The sequence below is a fragment of the Mesoplodon densirostris genome, chromosome 1 (genome assembly GCF_025265405.1).
Source record: "Mesoplodon densirostris isolate mMesDen1 chromosome 1, mMesDen1 primary haplotype, whole genome shotgun sequence".
Classification (NCBI taxonomy): Eukaryota; Metazoa; Chordata; class Mammalia; order Artiodactyla; family Ziphiidae; genus Mesoplodon; species Mesoplodon densirostris.
Window position 1 is genome coordinate 220613380 of NC_082661.1, and position 20068 is coordinate 220633447.

Below are 20068 nucleotides of genomic sequence, written 5' to 3' on the forward strand. Positions count from 1 at the left end.
CAGTTTGAATGCTTCCTATAGGCCAGGTGCTCTTTTACGTGCTTCTTTTATTAACTCATTTAATTTCCCCAGCAACTCAATGAGATAGAAGCTACTGTCATCTCCATCTTATAGATAAGGAAACTGAGGCAGAGAGAGGTTAAGTTGCCCAGGGTTACACAACTTGTAAGTAATGGAGTTGGCGTTTTCAGTCAATACAATCTGCTTCTGTGTGCTCTTAACTAGTATTTATACTGCTGTAAGAAATACAGAAGCATATCGTTAAATATAAGGAAAAATGATAGGCATGTAGTTATTGATCATAATTTTTTTTGTAATTGAGGAAACTAATATAAATTTTCAATATTAGAATTGCCAATAAAATTATAGTACATTCCACAAATTGTATTTTAGGCAACTATTTTAAAATTATTAGTATGAAGACTGTGGCAATGTGGAAAGAGAAATTGTGTATGCTATGACTACCACTGTATAAAAACATCCAAGTAAAATAAGACTTATTTTTGGAGAACCAGATCATTTTCTTAGAGGTTCCTTTGTTGTTCCACATGAATGTAGTGGTTAAAATGTCTCAGGGAATACTTTACCATCTCTTAATTATTACTAGTATTTATTTTTGTTTTTATTACTTTTATTTTATTATTAGGGATAGAGGCTTGTTTCTATGTAAGAAATTATAATTACATTAAATGTGCACATTAATTTTAAATTTAAATAATATGTTTTTCATAAGGAGTAGGTAATTCTAAAATAAAATCTTCATATAGTGACGTCTGTATTTGTTTGTAATTATATGAAATATGTGAATTTTCTTTTCCTTTGCGATTATCAAGTAAATTGGTTTGCCTGTGGTCTGACTTACAAACCCTACTATTTATCTACTGTTTAAGGTAATAGCTACTAGTATTTCTAAAGTAAAATCTTAAATAAGTTCTTCATTGGGAGCATTTGTACAACAAAATTTTCCACATTTTTCAAATTTGAAAATCTGATTAATTGTATACAGATTAACTTTTTCTTTTGCACATTCCAGATTATTCTCTCCGTATTTTTAATTTATTATAGGCATGCATTGCAAGAAATTGCTATCCTTCTCCCCTGAATTATTATAATTTCCCAAAGTCTTGTTGTACTTCAGTGAATGAAGTGATCTGCCATGGAATTCCAGACAGACGGCCCTTGCAAGAAGGTGATATTGTTAATGGTAAGAAATAAGTGTGACTTTTGTCACTGTTAGCAAAGAAACAGCAAGGCTTTGGGAGTCTAATAGTGACTTGCATTTTCTTCACTTGCTTCCTGTCTTTTACTTTTTTCATATTTAAAACTTAAAATAAATTGAAAATCTCTGGAAACCTATTTTATAGTTTTAAGATATTTAACTGCTTTCAAGGGGCTTCTAGTATGATGGGCTTGATACAGGTTCTTTAATGCAGATGATCATTATGTGATTGGTAAATAGGGAAAGATGTCAGTGAAGTGTGGAAGTAATGTTGATTCAAGTGGGATTTTTTTTTTCTTATTCCTTTTAGTCCACTATTGGTTTTGAAGAAATCAGGGCAGGCTTTCTTACAGATAAAGAGAAATCATTAGTAATATATGAAGCTATTAAGAAAAAAAGCTAAAAATTCTGCAGAAGTGTTGTCCTTGATGTAAGGAGTTCAGAAAGTGACTTTAGGGGCCCCTGTGTTAAGCTATTTTGGGAAACTCCAAGTGCAGAGAAAGAAGCTGCAAAAAACATTTTCCTCTGTGACTGAAAAAATGTTGATGAATTAGGCTCCCCTCGATGGTATTTTTAATATTGATGAACTTGGTCTCTTTAGTAATCAGATATCTTCAAGGATCTATATATCAAACAAGGAAGCCTGAGCCCAGGTGTTAAAGGCTACAGAGAATGGACCAACTGTGATGCTGGCTGTGAATGGTAGTGGGGACTTGACCAACACTGTTTTTATATGAATTGTTTTTGCTTCAGTTAGAGTATCTGTTTATAAAGTTCCATAAGTTTTGAGGGGGCTGCCCAATGCTGTTTTTCATATATAAGCCTTATTATTTTTATTACACACATAATGTGTGAGGTTTTTCAGGAACGTGAGTGTTGTGCTAGAGCCAACACACCTATATTGCGATATTTTAAATGGATTGAAAATTCATGGTTTAAGAATACTCATTTAATGTGCTCCGTAGGATACATTTAGTGTAGTGTAGTGGTGTAGTGGTAATCTCTATTTTTAAACATGGGAATAGTCACAAATAAGTGAAAGACAAATGAGTCTTTGAAAAATAAGTGTAGAATAGTGTAAATATTTCTATTTATTGATGCACTAGGATGAGGAAAAAGTCGTTAAAGATAACGAATGAAAGCAGTATTTCCTGTTTAATGTCAAAATGTGGCAAAGTCCTTCACTTAATGTTCTTAACTTGGGTCATTGATCTTGGATGAATGTATCCGGGGATACATTTTTCTTCTGCCATAAATGATCTAACCACTGCTGTAAGAGTATTAAAGCCCACCGTCTGGCTTGTGCTGCGAGACCACGGACCTGTTTTCCACAGTGAGTTCAGTTGCATTACAGACAAGAAGTGTCTCTTGGGCATTAAGTGTGTATTCATTGGTGTCACTTGCGAATGCAGAAGTTATCTTTCTCATTAAGCTGCTTGATTCTGTCATGTTGGCGAAAGTTAACTTCAATTTTGAAATAAAAAAACAAGTGTGGTCTTTATGTTTGCACATTCTTTTGCAGTGGACATCACTCTTTATCGCAATGGTTATCATGGGGACCTGAATGAGACGTTTTTTGTTGGAGACGTGGATGAGGGAGCTCGGAAACTGGTTCAGACCACGTATGAGTGCCTGATGCAAGCCATTGATGCAGGTCAGGCTCAGTGCTGGGCACCCGGTGGAGCTACTGTGTGGTGTGGGCCTTGAGTGGCCTGTCAGTATCACTATGCTGTGCATGCCTCATCCCTCCCAGCTGTGACTCTACCCTGCCTGAGTTAGCTTTGGGTTTGGCAGTAGTAGGTTTAAGGATGATTTGGGAATCCCTTGATGAGGATGGACTGGATTATTGCTTATTCCTTTGACTCTTCTATGATTTATCTTCCTTTTCTCTGGCTGATAAATGAGGAGGAACGCTTGGATACTTTTTTTTAACATCTTTATTGGAATATAATTGCTTTACAATGTTGTATTAGTTTCTGCTGTAAAACAAAGTGAATCAGCTATACATATACATATATCCCCGTATCTCCTCCCTCTTGCGTCTCCCTCCCACCCCTCTAGGTGGTCACAAAGCACTGAGCTGATCTCCCTGTGCTATGCAGCTGCTTCCCACTAGCTATCTGTTTTACATTTGGTAGTGTATATATGTCAGTGCTACTCTCTTACTTCGTCCCAGGTTCCCTTTCCCCCTCCCTGTGTCCTCAAGTCCATTCTCTATGTCTGCGTCTTTATTCCTGTCCTGCCCCTAGGTTCATCAGAACCATTTTTTTTTAGATTCCATATATATGTGTTAACATACAGTATTTGTTTTTCTTTTTCTGACTTGTGGATAGTTCTCGAGTGCAACTTTTCTCCTACTTTTTAATTATTTTGTGGAAGAGTGCGTTAGATTATAAGAGAAAAAAGTGATCTTCCTTTACGCTTGCCTCTCCTTTTTTTTTTTAATCTCTCTTCTCCAGAGGTGTCCACTTTTTTTTTTTTAATAAATTTACTTATTTTTGGCTGCGTTGGGTCTGTTGCTGCACATAGGCTTTCTCTAGCTGCGGCGAGCGGGGGCTACTCTTCATTGCGGTGCGCGGGCTTCTCATTGTGGTGGCTTCTCTTGTTGAGGAGCACGGGCTCTAGTCACACGGGCTCAGTAGTTGTGGCTTGCGGGCTGTAGAGTGCAGGCTCAGTAGTTGTGGCGCACGGGCTTAATTGCTCTGTGTCATGTGGGATCTTCCCGGACCAGGGCTTGAACCCGTGTCCCCTGCATTGGCAGGTGGATTCTTTTTTTTTTTTTTTTTTTTTCGGTATGCGGGCCTCTCACTGTTGTGGCCTCTCCCGTTGCGGAGCACAGGCTCCGGACGCGCAGGCCCAGCGGCCATGGCTCACGGGCCCAGCCGCTCTGCGGCATATGGGATCCTCCCAGACCGGGGCACGAACCCGTATCCCCTGCATCGGCAGGCGGACTCTCAACCACTGCGCCACCAGGGAGGCCCTGGCAGGTGGATTCTTAACCACTGCACCACAAGGGAAGCCCCCAGAGGTGTCCACTTTTAACATTTAGGTTTTTTTCTCTGCAGTACGTTAATACACATACAGAAACACACATAACTGTATGTATGTGTTTAGTTAGGTTAAATGGAATCATAAGATTTGCGCTACTCTATAATTTGGTACTTTTCAACCAGTAATACCTTAGAGGTCTTTTCATATTAGAATACGTACGTACCTGCATGCATAGATCTCCATTCTTTTAATGGCTGTATATTATATTCCACAGTATAAAAATTTCTACAACTATTCCCCTACTGGATTTTGGTGTTTTCCATATATCTTGCTATTGCAGTGAATAATATATTTGGGTAGAGGTGTATTTCTGTGGGATTTTTCTCACATACAACAGTTCATCCAGGTTTTTAAAAATTTATGCCATATCTTGTGAGGAAAGAGAAGGAGAGTCTTGTTGCAAATGTTAACGGACTATTACAAAGGACAGTTTGAGGGCAAATAACTTTTCAGTTAAAATCCACAGCATTTCAACCTTATTGTTCAGTGTGTTATCCACCCCCCCCACCCCCTGTTAAATAAATCTGATATATCATCAACAGTGTATTGGACAGGACAGGGTTCTTAGGCAAACATATAGGATATGATGCAATTTTTACTCATTTAATGAAGTCAGAGGAATGAAAAATGAAAGCATGTGATTATTTTTTATATATCAATATGTGAGATATTCTTTTCCTTATTTTTCACTGTTGATTATACTTAAAAACTTTGATATTCTCTGTGGTATTGTGAGATGAGGACTTTAATATTTAGTTTCTCATTTTGGAAGCTTTAGTTTTAAATCATTTTTAGGGTTTCTGTGTTCAATGTTTATGTCCCTTTTGCTTCTCTGTGAGTTGATTGAAATAACCAGACAGCTGGAATGTTGTTTTACAGTGACACAGGAATAAAAGTTGCTAAGAAACTACAAGAAACCAAAGTCTTCATTACAGTAGACAGGAAAGAATAGAAGTTGCTTCATCTCTGGAAAGTGCTATTAACACTTCTGTATGTATCATTCCTGCCTCTTGTTTTCCAGTAATTTGGCCGCCCACCCTGGTGCAGAGCATGAGAGAGCTGGACCAGCTGTGGAATTAGCCTTCTAGAATAGGGCTTCTCAGTGTACATGCCAATGGCATTTTGAGTCTGATAATTCTTTGCTGTGGGAGCCTGTCCCGTGTACTGTAGGATGCTTAGCAGCATTCCTGGTCTCTACCCACTAGAGGCCGTTTGCACCACCACTCCTTGTTGTGACAACCAGAAATGTCTCCAGATATTATGAAGTGTACTTCCCTGGGACCAGAGTTCCCTCTGGCTTGAGAATTAGGGGACAAGTCTCCTTTCTCACCCTCCGTCCTTGTTGTTGGATAGTTTCTTGTGTGTTGTGCACCATGGTTAAAATTTTCCTTTCCTCTCTGCTCACTGGGGCTGATAGGACAACTTGGATGGGAATGCAAGAAAATCGTTATGCAAGTCCACATGTTCCTCAAAAATCATTAACCTCCCACCCCCCCAAAAAAGTCAAGCTGGAACATGTGGTTAAGAGCAAGTAAATGTTATGAAAATGATGCCTTGAGCCATTCACCTGGAAATTTGATGGACTGGAGAGGATGTGTTGTGCCTGCGCCTCAGGTTGGAGATGAGAGAGGCACAGTAGAGGACTGTAGGGCGTGGGAGGACCCCCAGAGCCGTGGCTGGGTTCCCTAGGAGTCTCCATGCTAGGAGAGCTGTAGCAGCAATAAGAACCGCTTCTTTGGGTTTTTATTTAAACGGTGGTAAAAGTCATAAAGATTAAACAGGGCTGGAAGTATACAGTGAGAAGTACCTTTCTACATCCTACTCCTAAGACCTTCTGCAGAGGCAACTATGAATAATTTGAGAACCACTTTTATGGGGATAAAGAAGCCCAGGGGAAGTAATTCTTTGAGAAATTGACCAGACTAAAACTGTGAGGACAAGTCAAGTTCCTTTTTTGGACATTCCTTTTTCTCCTGATGCTCTTATCTCTTCTGCTCGCTTTAATGGAAAGCATGCTGACCTTAGGGAAGGCGAGGAAGAGAAGTGTGTGTTCCATTCTCTTGTTTATTCAGAGAGCAAGCGGTGCCTCTCCCAACCCCTTACCGCTGCACATGCCTTCTTCTTCTGCAGCAAAGGAGGAAACCCAGGTGCTGCTGGCTTGGATCTCAGCTTTGCCGTTTCCTGGCAGTATAGCCTCTTTGTGCTTCAGTTTCCTCATCTTGAAAGTCTCAGAATGTAGGTGTGTAAAGCCTTCAGAAAGGTTCCTGGCATAGACAGTGATTGCTTAGTAATTATTAGTTTTTCTTTCTCTTTGTCATGAGTCTTCTCTTTTCCTTTCAGTGAAACCTGGTGTTCGATACAGAGAATTGGGAAACATTATTCAGAAGCATGCCCAAGCAAATGGATTTTCAGTTGTTCGAAGCTATTGTGGGCATGGAATCCACAAGCTTTTTCATACGGCCCCCAATGTACCCCACTATGCCAGTAAGTACTGTCCAAAGATTTGGTATTTGCTAACTATTTATTCAACAAATATTTATTCAAACATTTAACAGGACCTACTATTTTGTATTTATTAGAGTAATCTATTAGCTGTTATAAATAGACCCCCCAAAATGTATACACAAGTTACATAACAGTCCACAGCATATGTGTTTGGTCACTCTGGGGTGGTGGGGTGGGACAGTTATTCTTTGACGCAGGCTCTTGTCACTTTCAACCTGTAGCTTTCAAGGTCACTTTGGGGGTTCCCCTCCTAGTCGTACAGATACTGGGGACGAGGGGAGAAGCATGGAGGGGTATGCTTGGGAGGTTTTAATGGGCTATCCTGGACTTGGCATAAGTCACTTACATTTACTTTTCATTGGCAGGAATTCAGTCACATGGCTACACTAACTGAAAGGGAGGTGGGGAACTGTAATCCAGCTGAGTACTCGGGAAGAAAAGGAGACTAGTAATTTTGGTGAACAGCCAATACTCTCTGCCACATGTATTCTGATTCCTTAAATGAAATTGGTTCAGCTGGGTTTGATTTGAATTCTCAGTACGTGTCAGCTACTGTATTCTTTGTTGGTATAGACGGGAATCGACAAAGTACCTTTTCTCGGGCTTCCCTGGTGGCGCAGTGGTTGAGAGTCTGCCTGCTGATGCAGGGGACTCGGGTTCGTGCCCCGGTCAGGGAAGATCCCACATGCCGCGGAGCGGCTGGGCCCGTGAGCCATGGCCGCTGAGCCTGCATGTCCGGAGCCTGTGCTCCGCAACGGGAGAGGCCACAACAATAAGAGGCTTGCGTACCGCAAAAAAAAAAAAAAAAAAAAAAAAGTACCTTTTCTCAAATTGAGTGCTGTCTGATAGATTAACAAAGGAAGTTTTAGGCGATTAATGTCTTACAGAAACCTTTCTCTTGGAGAGTTAAGACATGCAGGGGTGAGTCTGTTATTTAGTGCTAGAAAGGAAAGCCGTCCACAATAAGTGACCTAAGAAGGAATTTAACAAATATATAGGAGCCACTGCTACGTAGACACTTTCATGTACCTCCTTGTGCTTACGTTTTTCCTCATATGCACAATAGCAGGGAATGGTACCTACCCTAGAACTGTTACTAGGATTAAGTGAGATAATGCATGGTAACTTTTAGAGTGATGGTAATGATGATGGTGTGATATACATTATCTCATTTGATCATCACAACTCTATGAATAATTTCTTAGCCCTATTTTTTTTTTTTTTTTTTTTTTTTTTGCGGTACGCGGGCCTCTCAGTGTTCTGGCCTCTCCCGTTGCGGAGCCCAGGCTCCGGACGTGCAGGCTCAGCGGCCATGGCTCACTGGCCCAGCCGCTCCGCGGCATGTGGGATCTTCCCGGACCGGGGCATGAACCCATGTCCCCTGCATCGGCAGGTGGACTCTCAACCACTGCGCCACCAGGGAAGCCCTCTTAGCCCTATTTTTAAAAAGCAGATTCTGTGTTTAGGGAAGTGATGTATTTATTCAAGTCCACACAAACTAGTAAATAAACGTCAGGTGTAGGATTGATACCTAGGTTCTGTCTGGCTTTCTAGAGTCAGTCTTTCCCGTGCTGCCTAGGAAGGACTGAAGCAGTTTGGCGCTGGGTCCTGTGGGAGAAATAAAGATTGAGATTTTGGTTTGCTGGAGAGATGAGGAAGAGCATTCCAGGCGGTGGGGAAGCATAAATAGGTGCTTCAAGTTGAGACTGAACAGAGACAAGATAAGCTTGGGCTGAGAATTATGTGTTAAGGACTAGAAATGGGCAGTGCCAGATCGAGGATATTTGACTTCATTTTAGGCATTTGTGGAACATTTTTTGGCAGAAGAATGGCAAGGTGAAATTGCCATTTGGGGAAGAAAATTTAGCAGTGGTGTCTAGAATGTATTGCCGATGTGAGTTAGCCAGACTTGTCAGTCAGCCTGATGCACAGTTGTCGTAATCCACATGTGAGGTGGTAAAATCTAAGACGTCAGTAGTTGTGAAGAGAAAGGGAAATGAGTGAGAAACGTCTCAACAGAAGCTAGAGAAGTCACTTAAGGCACAGCATTTGACATAAATCAATAAGCGTTTATTAGCAGACCACATAGTCCTTTTTATTTCAGCTGGAATTGTGCTTGAAATAAAAGCTAGCAATAGAAGATGGGTAGCCAACTTCATTCCTTCCTGGTAGGCCCTGTGATCACCTGATGTGCATTGCCTTTAACAGAATGGAAGTAGCTATTCTGATGACACTGGCATATGCCACACGTGTACGTGTGTGTGTTTTGTGTGTGGAACAAGAGTGTGCAAGGGAGGGAATGAAAAAAGCACCCTTAACTTGCAGAGGTAACAAACTTAGGTTTAGGTATGGACTAGATAGAGACTTTTTGTCTGTCTATGTCTATTAATTTTTATTGGAGTGGAGTTGACTTACATTGTTGTGTTTCTGCTGTGCAGCAAAGTGAATCAGTTATACATATACATATATCCACTCTTTTTTAGATTCTTTTCTCATATAGGCCATTACAGAGTATTGAGTAGAGTTCCCTGTGCTATTCAGTAGGCTCTTAGGAGTTATCTATTTTATATCAATACACAGTAGTGTGCATATGTCATAAAGAGAGATTTTTTTGAAGGAAATAGAATTTATGGGAGACGGAGATACGGGTCAGTGATGATGGTGTCAGCAAAATGCCATACCACCCATACACAAGAGATGGCACTTGAGTTTCATGTTAAACTATTTAATTAGAAATAAGAATTCTGAAAAAAGAAACAAGGACCCAGGTATACTTCATTTCATCCAATTGATATGTTTTTGAAAAGTCAAGTGTTAATCGGGTTTAGATAAAACAAAATATGTGTGGTCCCTTTAGGGACGTGTTCAAGGAAGCTGCTGAGTCTCTGTACTGCAGAGGCCTTTTGAAATGTAAACGATCCCTGCTTTGGCTTGTAACTTCATATTCCTGAGCACCTGAGCACGGAACCAGGAAATTGTTGTGTAACAACAATTCCCTCCACCTCCTTCCGTGTAAGAGAAGTCCTTGTTGGATGAGAGTTTAGTGTGCTTCTTTGTCATTATGGTTCAGAAGTAAAGGTGATACTACCCTATCTTTAGAATATATATCACGGTAATTCTGGGAGCCAGACGGTAGAGCAGGTACACACTTCTGTAAAAGCACTCAGCAGTAGTATCTGCTATAGTGTAGTCGCTAGACGACGATGTATGTTTGTTCGAGTGAGCCTTGTTGAGAAGCTGAAACTATGAGTCAAGGTTAGCTGGGAGTTGTAACTTCTACAACAATGAATCAATGGCAGAAACAGGAGTGGAACTTGGATTCTCTGTATTGAGCTGTCCAGTGGAAATATATATGAGGCACATATGTAATACTAAGATTTCTAGTGGTCATATTGAAAAAGTAAAAAGAGACAGATGGAGTTAATTTTATATTTTATTTAATCCATTACATTAGAAATATTAGCATTTCAGCATTTAATCAGTGTAAAAAAACATTGTGATATATTACATGCTTTTTTTGTCTTTGAAATCGGCATATTTTTTATATGTACATTCTGACTTGCCATTTTTCAAGTGCTTAGCTTCATGCACCCAGTTGCTGCCGTACTGGACAGCACAGCTATCAATTCCTTTATCCTTTTTTCTTTCCATGACGCCACACTGACTCTCTTTGACATTTTCTGTTTGATATCCGCAAGGGAATATGACCAGTCTATATATGTAGTAAATTGAATGTCATTTGGAGAGAAAGTTCATGAAATTAGAAATAAAAAGTAAAGATTATTTTTGCCCCTCAGAGTTTTATAATAATTTAGAAACTCCTGATTTGGAATCTGTAGAATAAGTGTATTTTGGCAATACCTAAGATAGCGGAAAGCAACGTGATAGCTATTCACAAGGAAGGGCTTGCAGGAGTGTAAACGTGCCGGTGAGGTTAGACCATACATAGACAGGGCAGCTTGAGCAGGGTCTGTCTCCGTCGACACATGGGTTGCCATCCGGAAGAACCGCAGCCTTACGCAGAAAACCCCTGAAAGCCGGTGCTTTCGCCACCTGGTGGTCAGACAGAGAAAGTGCAGTCACCTGTTTACCGATGCTCTTATCAGTTTTTGGTTTTTATTGACAGTTTGAACTTTAAACTGGTTCTCCATTTTCGTCTGAGATTCTCTAAAAAGGCCTATCCCTGTTTAAAATTTTTGGCCTTCTTGGGGAGATGGCACGTCTGGGCACTGATAGTTGAGTTTCTCACAATGATCCTGAAAAATACTTTTGTATTGGTGAACTTGGACAAAAAGTCTTTGGAGGGAGAAATGGAATTTTTGTTTCCAATAGAAAGGAATAATCGTGTCAGCATTAAAGAAAAGTAGGTTAGTGTGTGGGGCTTTGTTCCCCTCCGAAAATAAGACAATTTACAAAACTTTTTAAAAATGGTGCAGTTGTTTCTCTGGGCTGTGCCCGCATCTCCACCCGCATCCACACCCCTACATGCACCCAAGAGGTAGGAGGCTTCTGGTGGGATTTGAAATGTCTTCTTCTTTAAAGCGTCATACCTCCATGAGTGTGGCACTTTGCTTGGTTGCATGATTGCAATTCTAACCCTGCTATAACATAAATGGGGGCACTTTTCCTTTTATAGAAGTGATAACCACATCTGAGATCCAGCCTAGGGCATCTCTGTATTTTCCTAGGGAAGACGTAAACAAAATGAAATATGCTTAGGACAATATCTGCCCCAGAGTAGGTGGTTTTCAGTAAAATCCCTGTTTGTTGAATGATCTGCTTTAAGAAAGGGTAATCAGGAGGGGAGAAAGTCACTAATTTAAGAATCACTCATGGGAATATAAGTTGTGTACTTTTCCCAGGGAGCTGCTTAACAACATGCTGTAGGTTTTTTGCTGTGTTCTGAGATTTTTTTCTTTAATTTCAGAAAATAAAGCAGTTGGAGTGATGAAGGCCGGCCACGTATTTACAATTGAGCCAATGATTTGTGAAGGTGAGGAAAAAGGGATGCTGTAACATTCTTTAATTGAATTTTTCTATACTTTTGGTTACTCATGATCAGATTAGTAGTCTGCTCTACTTTCTTTTTGCTTCATTTCCACTCCCCGTCTTATCTCTAACTTGATTCAGTATCATGTTAGAGAACTGAAAATTGTAAGGGTTGGCAAGAAAGCAATACCTTCTCCACGGTAATTTGCCTGCTGTCAGTAGATGCTGAAGTACTTGAATCCTGGTCCCTTTTCATAAAGATCCTGTCAAAGGGTGCATTGTAATAATTAGGTGCCTCCCTGAAGCCTGTGTAGAAATTCTTGCTTGTCTTGATGGGGGTGAGGAAGAGGAGGAAAAAAGAAGTTAGAGCTATTTGGTTTTTTTTTTTTTTTGTCTTTTTGTTTTTTAAATTAATTGATTAATTTTTATTTATTTATTTTTTGGCTGCATTGGGTCTTCGTTGCAGTGAGTGGGCTTCTGATTGCGGTGGCTTCTCTTGTTGCGGAGCATGGGCTCTAGGCATGCAGGCTCAGTAGTTGTGGCGCACGGGCTTAGTTGCTCTGCAGCATGTGGAATCTTCCTGGACCAGGGCTCGAACCCGTGTCCCCTGCATTGGCAGGCAGATTCTTAACCACTGCGCCACCAGGGAAGTCCGAGCTATTCGTTTTGCGGCAGAGTTATATAATTTAATTCTCCACAACTTATGAGGTAGGTGCTATCCCCATTATACAGGAGAGCAAACTGATTTTTGAAGAGGTTAAGTAACTTGCCCAAAGTCACTTAGCTAGTTATGTGGCAGAATTTGTGGGACTCTAAACTCATGAGCCATTCTGCCGCTTGAGGGTCTGCACTCATACCGTCAGGTGGTGTCATACAACTACTATGGAAAAAGCACAGCATAGACACGCTTAGCACTGGCAGTTTTATGACCTCGCTGTTGTTGGTCACTCTGACGGGCACGTGGCAGTAATGGTTGGTGTCATGATTGGAGCCCCCCACTGAGGCTGTCAGGGTAATCACTGGGGCCTCCTTCATGAGGCCTTCACCTTTGCTTTCTGCCAGTTCTTCGCTGGGATTAGGGGATGCAGAGTGGGGCAACAGTAGTAGGGCTCTTGTGTCCTGGTCCCTGTGTCACAGGCTGCATCCCCTTGGGATCCTTCCAGTCTTTTTTATAACCTAATCTTCGGAGTGTTATCCCATCACTTCTACCAGATTTTCTTCCTTAGAAGTGAGTCCCTAAATCCAGCCCACACTCAGGGGGAGAGGACCACTGGAGGTGGTTTTAGAGGCTGCCTTCTTAACCTGGTCCTTCGTTCCCTTTTCTGTAAAATGGAAGTTACAATCTTTATCCCGCTGAATCCCCAGGGCTGCTGTAAGAATTAAGTGAGATGATTTGTAGTAACACAAAGTACCTTTAAAGGGCTGTACAAATGTAAGGTATTGTTTTGTCATTCCCTGGAATAAGAATAATGATCATATGTAACCAATTGCAAGAGCATTGAGTATATTAGCAGAGAAAGGCAAGACAGTGAGAGGAAAGTGTCATTTTGGTTACATACCTATTTCCATTAACTGGCACTTAGTTGGTGAGACATGAAGTGGTATTTCGGGAGTAAGCAAATAACACAGTGTTGAGCTGGTTCAGATAACTGTCAGATTATAACAAATATACTTCAGTGTAACTCAGCTAGGTTAAATCCCAGCTTCTTAGTGGAAAGTCTCTAATCCAAAGAAGAATTTGAATTTCCTTAGAATAGTAGTCTAATGTATTTAACTTGACATTAGTAAAGTATCTGTTTTAGCAGATGACGATAAAATTAAAGATGTATTTATGTCGGGCTTCCCTGGTGGTGCAGTGGTTGAGAATCCACCTGCCAATGCAGGGGACACGGGTTTGAGCCCTGCTCTGGGAAGATCCCACATGCTGTGGAGCAACTAAGCCCGTGCACCACAACTACTGAGCCCACACACCGCATCTGCTGAAGCCTGCGTGCTCTAGAGCCCATGCTCCACAACAAGAGAGGCCACCGCAATGAGAAGCCCGCGCACCACAACAAAGAGTAGCCCCCGCTCGCCGCAACTAGAGAAAGCCCACGCACAGCAACAAAGACCCAACGCAGCCCCAAAATAAATAAAAATAAATTTATATATAAAAAAAGATGTATTATATCTTAAATCCGTTTGTGAAAAGATCATTCGTTACATTGAGAAATATCTGTTTACTCATCTTTAGATGGTTGACAAAGCATGAGTTAACTTTGTTTAAGCTACCTCATATTTTCTTTTTAGACTGGGGTTTAATATTGCAAAAGTAGGTTACTTCACTGCAGACTTTGTACTCTGGGATGTGTCTGAGGCAGTAAGACCTAATCTTTGGTAAAGATTACTCAAAATGGGAATTCCCTGGCGGTCCAGTGGTTAGGACTCGGCGCTTTCACTGCCATGGGCCTGGGTTCCATCCCTGGTCAGGGAACTAAGGTCCTACAAGCTGTGAGGTGTGGGCCCCCCATCCTCAAGGCAAAAAAGATTATTCAGAATGAAGGATATTGATTTTTTTTTTACATCTAATTTGGAGATAAGAAAGTCTCTGCAAACACATTTTTATAGCAGTATCTGGAATTGCAGAACTTTGTCATTCCACTGTTGCCTCTCCTCCCCTGCCCCACTCCTCCCCCCATTCTCTTTTTCCTGTGTCGTCTCCCAGCTTTTTTCATTGTCCCTTCATTTCCTTTCTAAGCCTCTCTCTAACCCATTCTCCCTCATCATAAATTTTTTTTTTTTTTTGGCCACGCTGCACAGCTTGAGGATCTCAGTTCCTCAACCAGGGATTGAACCTGGGCCACAGCAGTGAAAGCCTGGAATCCTAACCACCGGGCCACCGGGGAACTCCCAGTAATTTTTAAATTTTCTCACCAATCTCTCTTTTTCTCTGCCCTCTTTCTGCCCTCTTTCGGGGTGTGGCCTATAAAAGTTTCACAGTATAATCTGTTCTCACCATCTTTGTGCCTGCCATTTAAAAATTATATCAGGAGTTAAATGCTATAATAAAAGTATAAGAAGTTACTCTATTTCCTTCACAATATACATCGGCTATAGTTCAGTCAGATTCCAAAGTTATACCAGGAGAGAGCTAAATTCATTAATTCAGTTTCTTATTTGTCGTTCTGTGATGAGTGGTTATCAGTTAACGTTTCTGAAAATGAAACTGAGTGCCTTTCTTTTGGAAATACCAACTTGATTTAATATTTGGGAAGCATACAAAATGTGAAGTTTTAAAATTTAAACATTATTATTACTTCGTTGGACTACAGACCAAAATGAAATTGAAAAGGCTTTAGCTTAAACAGTTGAAGTGTAAATAGGAATCTTAATAGTGAATTTTAAAATTAGTTTTCTGAGATATCCAAGGATATAGGCGTACAGGCCAGTACACTTGCCTAGAGAGTTTATTAAGAAAACAAGCTGAGTGATAGAATTAAGAACTGGTGTTTGTTTGTTTAAGGCGGATGGCAGGATGAAACCTGGCCGGATGGCTGGACAGCAGTGACGAGAGATGGGAAACGGTCTGCCCAGTTCGAGCACACCCTGCTGGTCACGGACACTGGCTGCGAAATCCTAACCCGGCGACTCGATAGCGCGCGGCCTCACTTCATGTCCCAATTTTAATTTCTCCCGAGATGGCGCATCTCAGTGATACCTTCTGGCTGTACTCTGCATTTTATTGAGAGTACAGGATGGAAGAGGAAATTTTTTATAACTTGTTTTGTTTCGACTATAGATAAGGAAGGACTACAGCATTTGATGTGTGTCCTCAAGAACTTGTCTTGGGTCTGAAAAAGCCAAGAAGAATAAAGGACGCTTTCTCAACTCCTTTCAATGCTCCCCTCTCCCCACACAAAAAAATCTCTGCACCCCTGTTTTCTCATTTGCCCTTTGAGCACTTTTACGTAAACCTGCTTCTGGTTGCTTTTATCACTGCCACAACCGGGCCGTCAGAGCCACCTGCTTTCCAGGTGAATGTTGGAGATGAGAATCCCTGAAACTTTAGCAACATATTTTGTTCCCGATTTTTTTAAATTATATATGTATGGAAATATATATGTACACATTTTAAATTCCATATATGTAATTACCAAACACTATGTGACCTGGGGTTTGTGTTGATTCTGACAGGGTTCTATGCTGTCGTAAATGGACCCATCATTTGCAGTGATTTAATTCCCAGCTGGGAATCAGCCTCCCTCCTCCCCTGCTAATTTACCCTCGTAATTGTGTGTAAGGAAGCACTCGGTCAGTGAGACTTTCCAGTGTGGACTCTGTGTGCGTGAATGGCTATGGCGAAATTCACTTTGGAAAAAGATGATCAGGTTTTAAAAAATCTGGTTTATGGCAAAAATAGCCACACTCCAAGCGGGAGCTGGCTGTTGCAGAGAAGGGGATTTGTGTAATACGTTGCTATTTCAGACCTCTGTTTGGTCATAATGGTAGGAAAAACACTCCCTTCCCCGCTCTCTCTTATTTCAAAGGCATACCTTGGAGATATTCAGAGAAGGGTGGAGGCTGCACTGTGGAGGCTGATGGGGAAAGACAGTTCTGAAATCTCTCCAGCAGTGAGCAGAGTCTGGAAGTTCTAATGTTTAATAAACCTGGTGGGGATGAGAAAGGAGCTTCTTTGAAATTGGACTGTTGCCTTGCAGGGATGCAGCTGTCCTTGGTGTGCTACCACAATTCTCCTTTACGTAGTTGGGAACCTCATTAGAAATGACCTCAGCTGCCCAACACCTGTGTTCCTTTCAGTAGTTCAGTCCAAATGGGAGTGCATCCAGTGAAGACATATCAGATCAAAGTCATTGTCATTAGAGTGTACTTGATTACTAGGTATCTGGTAAGTTTATTCTAAGATAATTTGATACCACTGACATGTTACATTTGTATGAGAACATCTTTCCCAGAGTGCCTCAGACCTTTATTGCTTTAAAGGAATTATGATAATGTTTTCATTACTTTTATTATTTTAATGATTTAGTAAAGTGGCTGAATCTGGTATGTGTGTGAAGTTTTTTATCAAACTGTAATATTTGTGAATGGAATGCCTTGCAATATGAATGTTAATATAATGTGTAAAGGGAGATTAAAAAGTTTGAATGACTATCCCACCATGTAGTCGTTAACTTTGCTGCATTTGTTGGGGATTTCAGAAGGAAGTGGTGGGAATGGGGAGGCTAATTTCATAATCTAAAATAAAATTTGAGTAAAAATACTTTTTTAAGTTGAATGTCTATATACAAATTCCAGTACTGTGTTTATTTCAGCAGTCTACCAGCAGTATTTGAGATGCAACCATATTTCTGAGATAGTTTAAGGCGGAGATTGCTGCATATGTAAGGCAGCATTTTATGTAGTGATAGTGGAATTAACAGTGTGGGCTTACTCAGTGTCTACTATTAGAAAATAAGCTCAAGGAAAAAAAGTCTTGGTGGGTAGTTTTTTTTGTTGTTGCTGTTAAAAGATAAACACCACACTGGTGATGGTGCTTTTCTCGGTTTGGGAGATTTTAAAACAATATGTCCTCTAGTCTAATTGTATATGTCTGATTACAAATGTTTGTTTACCAGGTTTAGATGAGAAAACATCTAGGGTAGTTTCATCATTCTGGCAACTTCTCAAAAGTGTCAGTGTGTTAACTTTTTATTTTTTGTATTAACTTTAAAATAATCCTTTTTTTCCCCTGACAGTCATTCATCCCCCTTGGAATTATAATTTAGAAGGGAAAGGTGTTTGCCTTTTATTTTCATTTTATGTCTTTTGCTGGTAAAATGTATAAAGGTACATTAGAACCCGTTCACCAACACCTTTATATTACTTGCCATCCACATGTCTAAATTAACAGGAAGAGGGTGTTCAGGAATTTGCCATCTTAGCTTGATTCCTCAGTTTGTCCTGTCACCACTTCTGGCTTTTCATTGAGTTTGGTTCAATTTGAGAGTGGGATGCTCCAGTTTGCTAAAGCTCCCAAATGCACCCTCCTGGTATCTGTAAGCTATTTCTGTCCTACCCACCCACCCCCCGTTTTTTTTTTTTTTTTTTTTTTTTTTTTACTTCCAACTTTTAATTTTGAAAATTTCAAATTTACAGAAAAGTTGATGGTACAGTGAAATAACCATATATCCTTTCCCTGTATTCAGCAATTGTTATTGCGTCACATCTCTCTATATAAAAAGCATTTTTCTTTTGAGAGAAATGGCATTGTCGTACTTCACCTGCTACTGTTGCAGTGTGTCTCTCTTAAAACATAAGGACATTTCCTACACAATCATAATACTCTTGTCACACCCAAGGAATTGAATATTCATAGAGTTATCTAATGTATAGTATACATTCAAACCTGAGGCTCAGTTTCCCCCCAAGTGTACTTTAAAGCGTTCGTCTTGTTTAAAATGCAGAATCCAAACCCATGGCATTTGGTTGTCATCTGTAGGTTTTTTTTTAACTCTAGAACAATCCTTCCACCTTTTTTTATCTTTTATGAAACTGACTTGAAAAAGCAGGCCAGTTAGCTTGTAGAATTCTGTGTTTCCCTGATTGTTCCTCATGAGTAGGTTCAGGATAAATGTTTTGGCAGAAGACTCCATAGATGGCATGTGGTGTGTCCCATTCATCGCATCGCATCGCATCACATCACAAGGCACATACTGTCATTGTCACATTATTGCCAATATGTTTGCTCACTAGGTTTCTCTCAGATGTTCTATTTCAAGATCCCTTTCTTAAGCAAATAATTTGGGAGGAGATACTTGGAGACCATTTGGATATCCTGTTCACTTAATGATTTTAGCATTCATTAATAATCCTTGCCGGAATCCATTATTTTGTTACATTGGTGGCTGCAAATTGGGACTTTCTAAATCTAGCATTCTGTCTGCATTTATTGGCTGGCACTCTTTTACTAAGAAGCACTTTTTTGAGTATCAGTGTGGGCTCATTGTTTTTAAAAATTCAATTAATTACTCTAAATGGTCTGTATTTGGCCAGTGGAAGCACCTTTAAGCTTATTTATGGGTCATTTTGTTCTGTGCCTATTAGTCTTTGAGCACATTCTTGCTTTTTGCCATATCAAGATGTTCTAGATTTATCATACACTTTTCCTGCCCCAGCCTGGGAATTGGCTACTTCTCCAAGGAGCCCTAGTTTCTTTTCATGGGGAATGGTATTTGGAAATCAAGATCTGGGTGCTGCTGGGGTGTCATTGCTCCTAGGGCCGTTCAGGGAACAGAGCCAGCAAATGCATTTTTTATAAATCATGAATTCATTCTGATACTTTGATTTCAAATTTAACACTAATCTTCCTCACCCTTCCCTGTTCCATATTTGTATCTTCCTTCTCCCATGGTGAGAACTTTGGTTCTGAACATTAATATTTACTGATTTGCTTGATTCTACATGATGTGTAAAATTATTTTAGAATTACTATTATTACTAAATACTAAATTACTAAAATCACTACCAAAAATTTAAGTGTAAAAGTTGTGATTGTTCTTATTCTTGGAACATATTTCACTAAGGGGGTACAGAGTATTGGTTTAAAAGCTATTTGAAGTAATTAATTTTGATCCTGCAGTATTCTAAATTTCATAAACCAGGAAGTTACTTTTCAACAGTAAATGCAGTGAATCTTGGGGGCAAAGCATGCTATACAGGTGGGGAAGATGTTTTAGCGGTCTGGGAGTTAGAAATACTGGAATCAATTGAGATAGTGTGATGTGATTCTGTCTACATTTGATGGTGTGTGGCTTCTACCAAGTTCTCTAGCTACCAGAGGAGCAAATTATACCACTTGTAATGTGGGTGTGTAGCCTATTTTCAGTATAGAGTAGGAAAAAACATCTGGACATTGTTTTAGGAACAGATTGTTTCACAACATAGGCTGCATTATGCTGATATTCTAAAAGTTATTAATGTGTTTTGCTTCATTTAAAAAATGAACATCTAAAGAAAGGCAGCACAGGTTCCATGCATCGAAATTCTGTGGTCCCACTGTGTTTGAACTCACAAGCAGCCTTTGGTGGCAGCCTCCTTCCTTACCTCTTTTTCCTTTTGGTGCTAAGTATGAAAAAGAAAAACAGTGGTTTGCATTTGGTTATTTTGCAAAAAAAAAAAAAGCCAGGAGTCAGATGGCCTTGGCTACCTGTTACCTGCTGCTTTTCATTTTGGGGACTGTGGTGAGCAACAACAGAACTGTCTGTATATGGTAATTCTGTGATTACATTAAAATGTGTCAACACTGGTTTTTATCTCACTAAAGTG

The 20068-nt window shown here is 40.1% G+C and overlaps 1 protein-coding gene across 1 annotated transcript in view; it reads left to right on the forward strand.

The window, feature by feature from the left end:
* METAP1 (methionyl aminopeptidase 1) overlaps nt 1-17053 on the forward strand; it is a 64864-nt gene extending 47811 nt beyond the window's left edge. Inside the window, exons 7-11 of the mRNA XM_060115284.1 lie at nt 1066-1204; nt 2742-2873; nt 6611-6754; nt 11703-11768; nt 15267-17053. Coding sequence (XP_059971267.1) covers nt 1066-1204; nt 2742-2873; nt 6611-6754; nt 11703-11768; nt 15267-15430 — 645 coding nt within the window. The 3' untranslated portion in view covers nt 15431-17053. The remainder of the gene's footprint in view (nt 1-1065; nt 1205-2741; nt 2874-6610; nt 6755-11702; nt 11769-15266) is intronic.
* Nucleotides 17054-20068: the final 3015 nt, after the last annotated feature.